We start from the raw sequence: 17,021 nt of genomic DNA on the forward strand, positions 1-17,021 counted from the left end.
TGGCACCACGTAGCACTATTTCCATGCACAAAGCACTAGTTCCCAACCTTTCAGGGCTCAGGACTCATTTGTACATATTGATGGCCTGTCATGGCCCAATAAATGGGCTAGGGAGAGGGTTGAGAGCACCTAGAGAGGAGAAGACCCTGGAGGGGAGGTAACAGAGTCCATCCTGCACTTAGCCTGTAGTGGTGGCTCCTGTTCCACGGGGCTGACTTGGTGACCTGGTGTACAGGGTTGCAGTGCTGCTCAGTTTTGGCCCAGGCCCCCTGATGAGAGATTGGGGGCCAAATTTATGAGAATGGTGTTGCACCATGATGCATGAGGTTGCAGTATCACTCATTCAAATTTGGCCTGGCTGGCTCTCCACTATCATGGACGGGTGGCTGGGCCAAATCTGAGCAGCGCTGTGAGCCCATGCACCAGGCAGGTCCCAATGCCCACAGCGGGGAGCCAAGCCCAGCCAGCCCCATGGGACCAGAGCTGCAGGAGACGCCCTTTGAAACATCCTTGGGATTGAATTTTGTGTCACAACTCAGATGTTAAAATAGCTAGAGGACGTGATAAATGACATCCCTGGAAATAACAAGTCAGAAAAAATAAGTCACCGTACATTCACTCTGCATTGATGCAGCATTTAAGGGGTCTGGAAGAAGGGACGGATTGGTAGGTCTTCCAATGCTAATTATAAATCTTCAAGAAGTTTTATCATGCAAAATATTTGTAGAAACGAAGAGCTTACATTTTTTCACTCTTCTCCTCCTTAATTATTATCAATGCAGTGTAGACAGGGAGCACAAATTAAAGCAGCTAAGATGATAAATACCAGACAGATAAGTAGAGGCATGGTAAACAATCATATGTAGGACAGCTGTAGAAACGTTTCAACAAGTTTACTAGGATTTATAGTATGTATAAAATCACAAGAAATATCCGTGGGAATTCTCCTCTTCTCTAACTTTGCTTCCTTCCTAAATCCCTATTGTTAATTTGTGTGTTGGTTAATAGGGGGGAAAAAAAGCATTGTATACACCAGGGGTCTCAAACACATGGTGCGTAGGCCGCATGCGGCCTGCAGGGTTATTTTCTGTGGCCCACCAGCTCCCCACGGCCCCCCCAGCATTTACCAAGAGCGGCTCCGGCCCAGCGCACACCGGGGGGCAGGGCAGGCTCCCTGCCTGCCTGCCCTGACCCCGCCGTTCCGGGAAGCGGTCGGGACCTGGGGAGCGGGGGAACAGGGGTCTGTGTGTTGCCCTGGCCACTCCTCCAGGTACCTCCCGCAAAGCTCCCATTGGCCGGGAACAGGGAACTGCAGCCATTGGGAGCTTCGGGAGAGGTACTGGCCAATGGGAGCTTCGGGGGAGGTACCTGGAGGAGCGGCCAGGGCAACACACAGACCCCTGTGCTCCCACCCCCAGGTCCCGGCAGCTTCCCAGAGCAGCACAGGGGCAGGGCAGGAAGGGGGGAGCCTGCCCTGCCCCCGGTGCGCACCGGGCTGGACCCGCCCCCTGAACCCCTCCTGCAGCCAAACCCCCTGCCCTGAGCCCCCTGCTGCACCCCACACCCCTCCTGCACCCTGACCCCCTGACGCACCCCTCCTGCGCCCCAACCCCCTGCCCTGAGCCCCCTGACGCACCCCGCACCTCTCCTGAACCCCCTGGGGGCAGGGAGGGGTGGGAAGAGGCAGGGCCTCACAGAAGGGGTGGAGTGGGGGCGGGGCCAGGGCAGTGGGGTGGTCAGTGGTGCGGCCTTCGGGCCAATGTACTAGTCCTCATGTGGCCCTCGTGGTCATTTGAGTTTGAGATCCCTGGTATACATACAGTGTCCTAAAGTATAAAACTATAAAAGAAGGGAAGGGGACAGTTTTAAGTGTACAAATTAGTAAACAGAGAAACACAATCAGCACAAAAGGAAAAGAAAAAACCAACATAGTGACAAAACAGAACCCCGGCCAAGATTCTGGTGCCAGTTTCCAATTGTGAGTGGTTGCTAGAGTTTTCACGACTATTTCTCCTGGGATAACCTAAATTTCAGCCTTTACGCCTTTGAAACGTAAGTGGAGCATTGGTGTACAGGCCTGCAATTAAACCTGTTTGTCATACTGATCAACGTTAAATAATGCCATAGCCTTGTTTTTAATAATACTCAGCATGAAACTGAATTTTGGCTAGAACCCCCCCATTCTCTAATGCTTCAGTAAAGCAAGAAGTGCTCAAAACACACACACAAATAAATACTAGTGCTATGCTGTGCTTCATGGGTGTGACCTAGAGCTTCACTTGTCCCAGTTCTGGCTTCTTGTTCTGAGTAAATGGTGATTCTGGTAAACTGAGTCTGACCAATACTGCAGCACCACAGGCCATCAAAAGTGTACAAAGAATGTGCTTGCCGCTGCCGAAAAGCACTTTTGGGGCCTTCCCTTAAAAGTGGTCTCTGTGTTTATCCTCTTAAAACCTGCGAGGGAATTTTAAGAACGGAAAGGAACTATCCAAAACCATTTCTTACAAATGTATTTTGCCCCTATCCCATCCATTAATACTAGCCTTGCATGTATTAATATGAATTAGTAAGAAGCATATGAAAGACAAATGCAGGAATATAAAAGCTCAGATTAAGTTTCAACATTGCAGAATGGCAACATACATTGGGTAAATCCTGTTTAGTTATACAGATGTAAAAATGTGTCCAGTAGTGTTACTCTGAATTTACACCAATATAACGCAGAAAAAAATTGGCCCACTATAATAATTATGAATCAAATCACCATCTAATTTGGTTCTTAAAATCTATGTATCTAACTGGAGATATGTAGCTGAATGTTACCTTTGGATATCACCATAATCATAGTGACTAAAGTAGCAAGTAGAAAGACCTACACTGGATCTATTGAACTGTGATTCTACCTCTGGATTTTGGGCAAGCTATTTCACCAAAAATGAACTACTATGAGTTGCAAGTCTAACCTGGAATAAAGAGCTCTGGAGGGTGAGAAAACCTGGATTTGTGCTGGAAATGGCCCACCTGATGATCACTTTAGATAAGCTATTACCAGCAGGACAGTGGGGTGGGAGTAGGTATTGTTTCATATTCTCTGTGTATATATAAAGCCTGCTGCAGTTTCCACGATATGCATCTGAGGAAGTGAGCTGTAGCTCACGAAAGCTTATGCTCTAATAAATTGGTTAGTCTCTAAGGTGCCACAAGTACTCCTTTTCTTTTTTCAAAACACCAAGACTCGCCTGCATTTATACAGGAAGTTCATTAAGTCGTTACCACTCTGAAGGAAAGCCCCTACTTCCCAAACACAAAGACAATCTCCACCATGCCCCAAGCCCCTCAAGAGCTACTTACAGTTCCAGAATAAGAATAACATCTGTTTTGTTTTCATAAACATCATGCAGTGTGATCACATTGGGGTGCTGAATCTCTTTCAGTATGTTAACTTCTCGCTCAATGTCTTCTCTACTCACTCCCCGTCGGCTGGATTTTGTTCTCCGTTTCTTGATGAATTTTGCAGCATACTGTAGACCAGTACTCTTCTCACGACATTTTTTCACTACAGCAAACTGCCCACTAAAAGAAGCAGGAAGAGAAGGGGGGAAAATCTGATTCTAGGAACTGTAAAATTAGGGACAGTTTATGTTTACTACTGCTGGAGGAAACTATTGTTGCTTTGAACTAACAAGTCAGTAAAAATGCATCATTGCTTTTTTGCACAATCCAGCACAACACATAAACAAAGCTACAGGTGGTAAGGAAGGAGGTGTTAAAATGTTTCTTACATACAGACTCAGACTAAGGTCAGAAGGGACCATCATGATCATCCAGTTCAGTGGTCACCAACTGGTAGATCACGATCAACTGGTCGATCCTGGAATCTCTGACAGTCTATCGTAATCTCTGGCTGCTAAAAGTCCGGCGGCACAGCAGGGATAAGGCAGGCGCCCTGCCTGCCCCAGCCCCACGCTGCTCCTGGAAGTGTCCAGAATGCCCCTGCAGCCTGCAATAAATCTACAGGTAATAGATTTATTGTCCACAGTGGCAAAAAAACTGGAACTGTGACAGATAACTGCATAATTCTGGGATAGTCACTGAAAAAAAAAATACTGCTTTCCAGGCTTCTCCGTTCTCTAAAATAACTTTGTTTCATTATTTACCCCCAGACAAATTACCTTTAATTTCTTTGAAGTGGAATTCAATACCATCAATACTCACTTATCTCTGCCCTGCATATTTTGTTTTAAATGGTTTCAGGTAGTTTGGCTTTATTTCTTTTTTGAACACAGAGAAATGTAAGCCTACTTCTTGATATTGTATCAACTAGCCCACTAGAAAAGTTTTCAAGAGGAAAAAAAAATAACTTGTTATTCAGGAAGACAAGACCATGACACCCTTAAAAATGAAAAAGACCACTGATTTAAAGGATGTCTGAATCAAATAAAGTTGTTGACCCACTGTCTTGTTGGGTTACAAGGCTTTCGTTGGACCTTAAAACACACAGTGATTCAAAGCAAAACACCTCAAGAACGTATTTGCTGCTTTAAATGAATAGCATTTGTAACATTGTGTGATTTTCTGATTATGCTTTTTTAAAACAGCAAACTATCTACACGAGAATTCTCTAGGACGACTGTTCATGTTATTATATTGAGAATTTACAGAATTAGGACAACAGAAATTAGAACCAGGAAAATCGTTTGAAGCCAGATAGTCCCTTCCTTTGGCCAAAGCAGGTTTGTTCTCTAAAGTATATTTTCTAGTAAACCTAAACTAAATCAAGGCATACTGTAGACAGCTGTATAAAGCATTTAAAACACTTGTGGCATTTTGCCTCAATTAAAATATATGTACTTTTCAAATTTAAACTAAGGAACCCATCTTTCGGACATAAAGATACCTGAAAAACAAACTTAAAATGTATATATTGCTTTTGCGTGAAAGTAAGGATCACGTCCGATAAAATCTTTAACAACTGAGTTGCTGAAGATTCCACAGCCATAACCGAGCACGTTCCTGCAGAAAAAATTAACGTGTGATTCATAACAAAAGTATTTATTGACAAGTAGTTTAAAAAAATAAAATAGGTTTAGATAAGGATCTATATATTTGTCTACTTTATAATCTGCATCCAAGTCCCACGAAGTTTCAGAATATTATGCAACATATTTATCCCCTTCTGAGAATACTGTACCATGGTGTATTAAAAAAAAAAAAAAGATTTTAAAAAAGTGTCTGGCCTTAACTAGCCATTTTAAAATGCAGATGACAATGTAATCTTTAGAGTTTATTTTTTAAAAGGGAAACATTTGATAGTTCTGTAGTCTCAGTAGGCAATGGACCAGATCCTTAGCTCTGACTGAGGAGCATTCAGGACAGCTACAAGAACACAAGGACAAAGATTCCCTTTTTGCTTTCCGACATAGAGGCCACTCTGCACCAGCAGGCCCATTACCAATAAAAACTGGAGCAGCTTGAAGACTGCTTTAATCTGTGCTAGCTGACAATGAACCAAAGGGGCTGTGTCCTAGCCAGATCCTCTTTTCCAAGTCACTTTAACTACACAGGGAGCTTAGAGCCAACATGGGGAGAGATTCTCTAGGGTCAGATTGTCTAGCTTTAGGATCCACTTTGCACTGATGAAGAAGTTATAAGTAAGGCTATGTTTTAGTCACAGGTCACGGGCAGTACACAAAAATTCACAGCCTGTGACCTGTCCATGACTTTTACTAAAAATACCCATGACTACAACTTGGGCCGGGGGCTGCGAGTGCTGGGCGTGGGGCAGTCCAGGGCTGCTGTGAGTTCTGAGGGAGGTGGACCAGGGGATCCTGCTGGTGGTGGGGGGGAGGAGGGGGAGCAGCATGGCCCAGGACCCCTGCTGGTGCTGGGGGGGAAGGTTGGCAGGGCTCGGTGGGCTGCTCCCACCACAAGTGCCAGCTCTGCTGCAGCTCCCACTGGCTGGGAACCACAGCCAATGGGAACTGAGGGGGCGGGGCCTGCAGGCACAAGCAGCATGCAGCACGGAGCTCCCTCCTGGCCCCTTTGCCACCTAGGAGCTGCAAGACTGTGGGAGCCGGGGAACCCCCCACCCCTAGGTAAGTGCCCCCCTCCCAAACACCCAAACTGCTCCTGCTGGCCAGCTCGGGCAGCCCTTGAGCCAGCACCAGCAGCTGCAGCAGTCATGGAATCCATGACTTCCGTGACCCCCAAGATAAATGCGCAGCCTTAGTGATAAGTGACTGGAGCGGGGCCCTGAATTGGCATGATAGTGCTCTGTATTCCCATACACAAGAGAACAAGTTCAATTCCTGGCATTTTTCTCCTTCTGTTGGAAGGGATTGGAGAAGCTGTGGGGTTCTCCACACATCTGCACAGAGACTATGAAACACAGAAAACCCAGGCTCAGCTGTACTTGAAAAAGCAGTCTGCTACTTTGGAAACCATCACCATCAAATGATTGAGCCAGCGGATCACCATAGCTCAAAAACAGTAGTCAGAAAACAGAGATATGTCAGCTTAGTAGGGAAACTTCTGAATGAGCTAAAATGATCAAGTGGTAAGAGGTCTTCACACTCTCTTAGCTGATTTGCATTCTATGACTTGATTGAGAATGCACAGACTTCTATGTTCCTCTGACAGGCAAGATTACAACCAATCTTCATCCAGGATTTTCTTTTTCTCTAGGGTTCCCTCCTGCTTCTCCAACTTGAGTCCTTCAAGTCTGAAACCCTACTGTATTTCCCCAACTAAAGTGGTGAGACAGTATCTTGTGAAGTCTGGCAGGATGGAAGTCTACGCTGTTGAAAGCAAGTTATCTGGTAAATGGTAACTATTTGCCTTTCTATGGTTAGGTCTGTAACAGCACTGAGGCTGGGTTCTGAATCATACACAGCACTCTATGGCACTGTCTGCAATGATAAACATAAACGTATGATCACACAGCATAAAACAAGATTTCCATCAGAATGGACAAAAACTGTTGGTTTAACCACAAGCAGCTGATGCAATGTTAAAACACATGGAGGATTTAACAACATTCTACTACAGATTTTACCACTATGTAATTTCCCAGCACTTAAAAAGGTTGGTGAGAAAAACACCCTATGGAAGGAGAACAAGAGACTTGAGGCTGAACTAGAAGAGCAAGGTTGATAGTGAGGGAAGGAGGGGAATGGAAACCACTGACCTCGTCACACACTCCTTCCAAAGGAGAAGCCCTGATCTAAGACACAGCAATAAAGAGGAGATGCTGGAACTACAGAAATATTAATGTGAAACAGTTGAAAGACTTATTATTATTTACAGCACTCTAACGTTCTAAGTGCTTTACAGTGCCCCCAGCAGCTCACAATCCACTTTGTGTACATGTAAAAAGCTACCCTGTTATTCCAAATGTACACCCTTCTGTGGGATATATGAAAGCCACCCTTACATCAAAGAACAATTAAGCAACCATTACACAGTATAAAGAACTAAACGCATCAGTCACAATTTTCCACCAAAAAACTACTAAGGGCTAACCACACACACACACACACACACACGAGATACCTGCTCCAGCCACTGCTTGATTTAGATAGCAAAAACAGATCCAATATGAACCTGGCAATTTACTAGAGGCTAGTCTTGAAAAACCAACATTGTTTTAGTATGTGGATATACAATGGATTCCGAAATCCAGTCAAATCTGGGATTTGAGTACAAAATCCAGTAGGTTTACTAATGACTGTTTTGTCAGTTCAACATATGCAGTTAATCTTCTGAAGAACCTTGCTCTTTGATTTCTGATCTTCACTCCTTGCAGGAAATTGCTCTTTAACCCCTCTATCTGCAAAAAGCAACAATTAATTTTTGGTTTATTTCTTTTTAATCTAAAAATGACTTGCAAGAATTTTCAAATAATGCATTAAGTGTAGAGTTCTATGCTGAAGAAAGGAGGCACCCACAGTGGCATTGGAACAATTTTTATAGTGAGGATACTGAAAGCCATTGAACAAAACTGTAAACCCTTTACATGATGGAAACCATTTCAAGCCGGGGGTGCTGCCGCATCCCCACCACCCATAGGCGCTTTACAACCTAAGGCACTGAAATTTGTCTCCCACCAACGAAAGCATCCTGTTACAGTGACACAGTAACACCTCCTGAACAATTCTGAACCATTGCTGATGTACTGTGGGCGATGCAGTGCAACTGCAAACTCCACGTGACCTATGATGACCCTAACAATCCTCCAGCGGCTGTCCCATAATGCCCGACACTGACAGCTCTGCTCACAGTTGTGACGTCCATTGCCCAGGGTTCACGGACACGGGAAGGGGTTCTCCCCACCACTTTAAAAATCCAGCATACTTTGAAAAGCCTTTTCCCGATTGCCTAGCTTAGCAAGTACACTTTGTAGCTCTCTCTTGTTGTGTGCACCTGCCCAACCAACCATGCCAGCTGCATGCTCCAGACATACTCCCACCTGGAGTAGACAGAAGTTATTGGATCTCCTGGGCCTGTGGGGAGAAGACACTGTACTGTGCAGGCACAGCTACAGACTACCTGTAGAAACATGGAAATCTACCAGCAGATTGCATGGGGAAAGCAGGAGAAGGGGTATGACAGGGATCAGAAGCTGTGCCATGCGAAAGCAAAGGAATGGAGGCTGGCATACCAGGAGGCCAGGGAGGCCAATACTTGATCTGGCGCCAAGCTGCAGTCCTGCCTCTTCTACAAAGGGCTGCATATTATACTTGGTGAAGATCCTGCCACTACCCCACACACCACTGTGGATACCTCTGAGGAGCCCAAGTCACGTGCCTCTGTCATGAAAAGCAAGGATCAGGAGGGAGAAGGATAGGGGATATGCGAGCAGGAGGTCCAGCTATGCTGTGAGCCAGGACCTGTTTGAGACTCCACCACAGTCCAGTCAATTCCAGCAGGCGAGCATGGGCGAGCTCAATGTAGGGGAAGGGTCCTCACGTAAGTGTGTGATTGCATTTTGTATTACCATGTTTAAGTGTACAGATGATGTCCAGCCCAACAGGATGACAGAGGTACTGACTTTTCATTACTTTACTCATACTAGAAGAGGTAGCAGTACAACAGAAAGAGGAAGTGTTGTTATCCGCTTTTCATTCCCTGTAGAATTAGCTGAAAGAGGCCATGCTGAGCAGTTTACGTACACAGGGATGTCCACTGACTCCTCCCAAAAGGCCTCAAATGAAACTTTCATGGAGATGCTCTACAATCCTCTCCCGAAGGTTTCTAGGGATGGCAGCCTTATTTCTTCCTCTGCAGCAGGACTTTTGCCCACGCCTGCCTGCAACAACTTTGGCAGGCACCATGGCAGTAAAGAGGCTAGTGACACAGCCCTGGGATGCCAGCAGCAGCTTTGTTACTCTCAGGAGCAAGGTATCAGCTACAATTACCACTGCCTGTGCAAAACAGTTCCAGTGCTCAGTGTCATTGTGATGTCCATGGAATCAGAGTCTGAAATTTTATTATTTCATGTAACCAAACAATTCCCTCCTCACTCTCCCCAGCCACTCGTCCCTGGTGGGCCGAGTGTCAATAAGGCACAAGTGTCAATAAGCATGTTATTTGTTTAAAATTTCAGAGGAGCACAGGAAGGGAGATCTGAAACTTAACTTTTGCTTTCCATTGTGACTACATTGACAATGATGCTGTTTTCTGTAGCGGCTGCCATTGCAGCCTTGAGGGTCCCCCTCACCACCCTTGGAACACCCGATTCTGATAAGGAGGAGAAAGAAGAGGACATGGGAGAATATGTTCGGTGAGATGCAGCATTGTCTTGCTGTATCAGACCATGAAGAGAAGGCTGGGCAGTTGAATACTGCAGACAATATGGAGAGGGAAAGAACAGACAGGAGAAAGGTGCAGGATTCAGAGAGGGAGATGCACCAGGACACAATGGGGCTTCTCTGTCAAACAAATGCTGAAGATTCTCACTGACCTACAAGTTCAACAATCACAGGCTCGCCTCCATTTGCAGCGGATGGAGAACTACATTTCAGCAGCTCCCTATACTCCTGACATTCCACATGGCATCAGAAGCCACATCCATAGCCTTGCACTCCATGCTGGGTGACAGTAAGGAGAACCACAGATTCACTTACACAGACCTAGGAGAGCCTTGGCTGCTGTATATATAGCCAAAATGAACTGAAATGGACATGAATGTTCTTTCCCTTTAAGTGGTATTTTGTTAATGTATTTCAGAAGTTTTGTCATTTTTATAGCACTTTTTTTCCTAAATAATTCATCTTTATTACTTTGCAACATATGCTGCAGAATGCCTAGCACTACTGAAAGCATCCACCACCTGTTATTGTACAAGGCGAGAGAACTCATAGGATCTGTGAGAGTGTAATAATTATAAATGCACAGCAAGCACCACAAAATTAATAGGGGTATTAACAGTGTTATATTCATAAAAAGTACACCAAGCACCATACAATCCTTAACAGACCCCAAAACTTCAGGGCCAGGTAGAGCACATTCCAACAAAACATATTACTGAGGTTGACTGTTAAATTGCTCTTTTAAGACCTCCCTCAGTAGCATAGCTCTGTATTGAGCTCTTCTAATTGCACTTGTGTCTGGATGTTCAAAGTCAACTGGCAGCCACTCCTCCTCCATGCCCTCCACCCCAGCAGCAACTTCTCTCCCTTTGCCCCAGAGCTATTATGCAGGGCACAACAAGCTGCTATAACCACTGGGATATTTTTCTCACTGAGATCCAGTCTTTGAGTAAACAGCGCTATTACCAGCATCTCTGCAAATGATCAAAAGCACATTCAACTGTCATTTGGAACCTCCTGAGCTAGTACTTAAATCTTTCCTTGATGCTGGAGAGGTGGCTGGTGTTCAGCTTTATGAGACAGGAGTAGGCTGGGTCCCCCAAGATCACTATTGGCATTTCAACGTTGCTAATGGTAATCCACTGTTCAGGAAAGAAGGTCCCCTCTTGTAGCTTCCTGAACAGTCCTGTGTTCTCAAAGCTGTGGGTGAAGTGTCACCAGAGATCCAGCAACACTTTCATAATCACAGAAAAGTAGCCCTTTCAGTGGAAGTGCTCTGTGGGAAAATGGGCTGGTGCCAAAATAGGAACATGCATGCTGTCTATCACCCTACCGCAGTTCGGGAACCCCATTGCTGCAAATCCATCCACTATATCCTGCACATTACCGAGAGTCACAGTCCTACATAGCAGAAGACCATTAATGGCCCTCCATATTTTGCATGACAATTGCCGCCAGGGTGGATTTTCCAACTCCACAATGATTTCCCACTGACCATTTGCAACCCAGAGTTGCAAGTTCCACAGAATGAGCAGCACTCACTTCTCAACTGTCTGCTCAGTTCTCATTCTGGTGGTCCTGCATTAGATGGCTGGGCAAACTTGGCATACAGATCCAGGAACGTGGCCTTGTGCGTCTGAAAGTTCTGCAGCTATTTCTCGTTTTCCCTGAACTGCATTAAGATGTGACCCCACCAGTTAGTGCTCATTTCTATGGTCCAGAAGAAATCTGGCTTGCATGAAACGGTCATGTCCCCTTCTGCTGCAGTTCTTCCTGCCACTCTACAAATACCAGAGAATTGTTTGTCCTGTGTTTGCAATGCTCATGACAGTAGCACAGAGCTGTGTGGACTCCATACTTCTGTCAGAGATAGACAGCGTGAAGTGCCGTACGGGCTTGTGGGATTTTAAAAAGAAGTGTGAAAATTATGGGATATGGATGGCACTATGGGATGGAGAAAACTGCATGATGGGAACTTGACCCCAGGCTCCCAGTCACCCCCGCACAACTCATTTCTGCCCCACCATGCATTGCCACAAAACAGTGCGCCAGACGGTGGTTATTTGTACACTGGGATACCTACGTATGGTGCACCGCACTGAGCATCCACACAAGCACTCCTGATAAGTACGTGCAGCACTGATGCAAGGAGACAAGTATGAATGCTCATGAGTGATATACTAACTGTGGAACCTTTACGCTGAAGTAATTTGCGTCATCCAAAGTTTGTTGTGTAGACATGGCCTAAGTAGTATTAAAAACCATGCCTTTTCCCACACCTGCTCCACATTTTGGGTACCCTCTAGGGTGATTTCCCAGCCAACCTGTTAGAGCACGAAGCTGACCTATTGGGGACAAAGGATGGGAGTCCAGGTAAGAGAAGTAGTTTTTTTAAACATATGGCACAGTTTTTGCAAAAATTTTATTTCTCTATACCCCAAAGGTTATATTACCTAAATCTACTGAAAGGTGTTCCAAAACTACACCACATCATTTAAAAACAAATGCCATTCACTTGACTCCTTATATGGATTGGTTGCAACCATGCTCTAGTGGGGTTCTATGACTGAGAACTACTTTAGAGAATTGTGCAGTGTCTGAAATGAATAAGGTAAAACATTTTTTTTCTTACATGCTGAATAGCCTTCTTAGTCTTCCTATTTGTGGTATTCAGTACATAATAAGAAACAACTAGCTGTGGGATTAAGTACTGTATCTACAGATCACCTTTATGCCGTACTCAAATGGCTACTTCATGGCTGTGACCTCAAAGCCAAGCCATTTTGTTTTTTTCCTCCCTTTTCCTTTTCAAAGTGTAGGAAAAACAAACAAATGCCATTTTACTAAATAAGAACTATTAGGACTGCTGCATGCAAACTGTAGTCAGCTATATAATGACTGGCTCAGTTCCTTCCAGTGATTTTCTCTCATTGCTCACCTTCGTTCTGAGTGCAGCATACATTCACTACCTTTTATAAAGTAGCAAGACACACAGATGTTATGTAGTTTTGGTTGTTTACTGCAGGAATCACATGAATTCGTGTCATTTTAGGGACAGCTAAACTGAAATAAGAGGTAAATCACAGAAACATGCACACACAATATTCTATGGAAAATATAACTCGTTTATATCAGCTTTTTTTTTTTTTAAACACACAGGGCTAGATCAAGTTAGACAGTGAAATACGATGACTGGTTGGTGTGAGAACAAATACTTTCCTTAATAACAGTAATTTGTTTTGTGATCTCATAATTCCTATTGAAACCAGTAGTTAATTATTACTCTAAATCCGCTCCTTTCAGGGCACTTGGCATCATGCCTCCAATGCCTCTATATACAGTACAATGATTTAAAAAAAACCAAAACCAAAACCACCAACAACCTGTTTTTGACCAGTTATCTTATTAACTGAAAACCAATGTTTGTGTTTCAGAATTTTCATCCCTTAAAAAGTTATAAGCTGCCTCTCATAATGCAGTGTGCAAAAATGATATGATCCAGTGACAGACAATTGACACTAAAGCACTCTAAATCCCAGTGCTCGTTTTTTGGCTTCAATTCTTCTTTAGCATGCTCACAACACAACTACTAATTAGCAGAAATACGGACAGTTGCAACGGCAGTCACAGACATTTTAGAACCATAACCACAAAATCCAATTTCCTTACAAGAAGGTACCCCAGCTGAAGATAGTCCTTTTAAAAAAGGACTATCAGAATCATAGTAATTAAAGATGGGAGAGACTTATTAGCTATGTTAAATCTATCCCCCCTCCCAGGGCAGGATTATTTTCTACAATATATTTTCAAATACTTTTTCCAGACTAGTTTTAAGATGTCTCAAGGGGTAGTGCTTCACTCTTTCACTTGAAAGACGAGATCTAATAAGATTTAATAATGTACACCTACACCTTGAATACTGCATGCAGTTTTGCTCATCCCAACTCAAAAAAGATATATTAGAATTAGAAAAGGTACAGAGAAGGGCAACAAAAATGATTAGGGGTATGGAACAGATTTTTCAGCTTGGAAAAGAGACAACTAAAGGGAGGATATGATAGAGGTCCATAAAATCATGAATGGTGTGGAGAAACTGAAAAAGGAAGCGTTATTTACTCCTTCACATAACACAAGAACCAGGGATAACCCAATGAAATTAATAGGCAACAGGTTTAAAACAAACACAAGGAAGTAGTTCTTCATACTATATACGGTCAACCTGTGGAAATAGTTCCCAGTGGATGTTATGAAGACCAAAAGTAGAACTGGGTTTAAAGAAGAATTAGATAAGTTCCTGGAGAATAGGTCCATCAATGGCTATTAGCCAAGATAGCCAGGAATGTAACTGCTCTGGTTATCCCTAGCTTCTGACGGGCAGCAGCTGGGCCTGGACGACAGATGAATCACTTGATAATTGCCTGTTCTGTTTATTCCCTCTGAAGCATCTGGCATTGGCCACTGTCACAAGACAGGATACTGGGCTAGACAGACCAGCGGTCGGACTCAGCATGGCCATTCTTATTTTGCTGTCAAGAACTTTTACTGATATTTTGTCTTACATTCCTGAATTTCATTTTTCCCAGCAAAAGAAAAGGGGGCTGAGGTGAGTCCACCTGGTTGGACTATGAGGGAAACTGCATTCTGCCCACAGAGCCATGCAAGCTTTCCAACAAATCACTCAATAAGGCTGAGGTTGGAGGAATGGGGAGGGGGAACACATACCTTTCCTTTTGCCTCTGGCTTTTCTCAGCCTAGCTCTCTCCTTCAAGCCTATAGAGGCACCAGCCACTGCAAATGCCTCAGAAGGGAAAAAGTGAAGTAAAGGGGAAAAACTCCCACAAAACTAAATATAGCCCTGGGAACCTGGTTGGGAATTAGACTGACACATTATGGAGTCAAATTATTAGTCTAAAAAAAAAGTTACTTATCTTTCGTAACTGCTGTTCTTTGAGATGCGTTGCTCATGTTCATTCCATGCTAGATGTGTGCATGCAGCATGCACAGTTGCCAGAGATTTCTTTCCCCCCCCCCCCCCAAGAGGCATCCATAGGACCGGCTCCAGTGCCCTTTGGAGCCACACACATCCCCCTAGCATGGAATGGATGTGAGCAAGTACTCGAAGAATTTAAAATTAAGTTTGGAATTTCCCTCAAAAAAACTCTGCAGTAGGGAGGATTTGTGGAGCCTCCTAGTGCTATGGGTGCAGGTAAAAAAAAAAAAAAACAACCCTAAAGAGAACTACAGAGGGCAGGGCATTCCCCTGCTGTTAGGTCTGGTTCTGTCCCCAAGCTGCAAGCACTCTCATAATGGATCTGTAGAATGTACCATGAAGAATGTTTTTCCAATATTTGTTTTTTGTAAATGTCTGTCTGCTCATCTTCTAACTATTCCTTTTCTTTAAAATAAAATTGCTGCAACATTAAAAAAATTCAAACAATACCAAATAATCCATAGTGGATTTCTTCTTGAGAGACTGATTTTGTAAGGATGCTCTCAAACTACACGGATTATTTTAACTTCAGTTTCTCAAGACGACAAAACACTTAGGGCCAGAATCTGTATTTAATTATGCTTTTATAATCCATAGTAACTTCACAGAAGTTTCTCTGGGTTTTCAATTGGCTATGTATAATTTGAGACCTTTTATGAAGTGCAAGCACATAACTTCTCAGGCTTGAGGAATGTAAGTGCTGTGCAATTAGCACCACACACTCATGAATAGTTTTAGAGCATACTGTTCCCTATGAAGAAAGTTTCCATACTGAGAGGATGTGGGTTTTTAAAATATTAGATAGCAGATCTATGCAAAAAATGGTTTACTACTTCAGAATGTAATTAAATTAAAGCAGTTATCTGCCCATCATCCAGCAAAACAAACATGTCTGCTGTTAAAATAGCCTTCTTTATTTCATACTTCCATCTCTGAATGAATCTGTTTGGTCTAAAACAAAGGCTCTCAAAAACGTTACTTATTGTGTACCCCCTTCCAGATCTACTAGCTGCCCATGTAATCCCTACCCTTCTCATCACTGATACAGTGTGTGTTCTTCTTAACACTACCAGTCTTTAGCCATCTGTCCATATTTAATTGTTACATACGGATATAGTTATAGTGCGACATATACAACCCCTCCAAAAACACCCGAAGTTCTGAGCTCAGTTAGACTGAACAGTTGCTAGGCAACTGAACCCAAACTGTACAGTGATTGGAGGCAAGGGCTCTGTTCATCAGTATCTCTGTGTATCTGTGTTCTCATTGGTGCATCTTGAAGTAAATTAACTACTATATTTTATAAAACAAATTTTCCCACAGACTTTTAAAGCTTCATCTGAGTAGCCCATTATTAAAATGCAATAAATAAATAAAATCCACCATTACATCATTTCTCCCATGTACCACCTCAGAAATGTCTCACATTAATACCCTCAGGGGTATGTGTACACAGTTTGGGAACCCCTCATCTACAACATACAGAAACCCAAGTCTCTTCCTCAGAATTTAAACATATCGTCACTCTCTTGAGCACAAGCTCCAAGACACTTTTCTTCAAATATATCTGACATTTGTAATTGTGTATGCTCTATCAACTTGAAAATTCCCTGGTCTCTTGTAGGAAAGGAGATATGTGGTGGAGGTGAAAGAGCAAGAGGATGGATGGAAAAAGCCTGGGGATAAAGAATTTAGTACTAACTTTCTATGAAAGGTAAAGGAACCAAAGCCACCTCCAGCTCTTATAAAAATCTCACTGTCAGTTACCTCCGTCAATTACCACTATCATCATCCATTCTGACTTCTTGGCATGAAAGATGTCAGGGCTTCCTCAGACATTTAGAACCATAAAGTTATGGTTTGGGGTCAGCATACAGTCAGAATTTGGGAAAACATGTCCAAAAGACAGACAAGGTTTCTGCAGAAACTGTAAAGGACTGTGGGCTCAGTACGCATTCATCCCTACCCTCCCCATCCTTCATTTACAGTGCTAGCAATAGTGTCAACATGGATATAACAATGACCTCCTTCTCCTGCTTTACAGTAAGGCTCGTGCACTGTTCTTTTTAGGGTTGTGCTTTGCGCACACTGTTGGGCTATCACATGCATTCACAGGTCTTGCAAAATATACAGTATACCATGTGAGGAACACAAGAGAAACCCTCTCGTGCATATGTTGTGACAGAAAGCCATTTCCTGAAATATCTTTGGGAGATCTTATT

At 43.5% G+C, this 17,021-nt stretch overlaps 1 protein-coding gene across 5 annotated transcripts in view; it reads right to left on the reverse strand.

Moving 5' to 3' along the window:
* Nucleotides 1–17,021, reverse strand: part of DAPK1 (death associated protein kinase 1) — a 123,554-nt gene that overhangs the window by 65,057 nt on the left and 41,476 nt on the right. For all 5 annotated transcript variants that reach the window (XM_084628387.1, XM_084628388.1, XM_084628389.1 and 2 more), the window contains exon 3: nt 3,352–3,573. In XM_084628387.1, coding sequence (XP_084484513.1) covers nt 3,352–3,573 — 222 coding nt within the window. The remainder of the gene's footprint in view (nt 1–3,351; nt 3,574–17,021) is intronic.

The sequence above is a fragment of the Lepidochelys olivacea genome, assembly GCF_965140295.1.
Source record: "Lepidochelys olivacea isolate rLepOli2 genome assembly, chromosome: 5".
Classification (NCBI taxonomy): domain Eukaryota; kingdom Metazoa; phylum Chordata; order Testudines; family Cheloniidae; genus Lepidochelys; species Lepidochelys olivacea.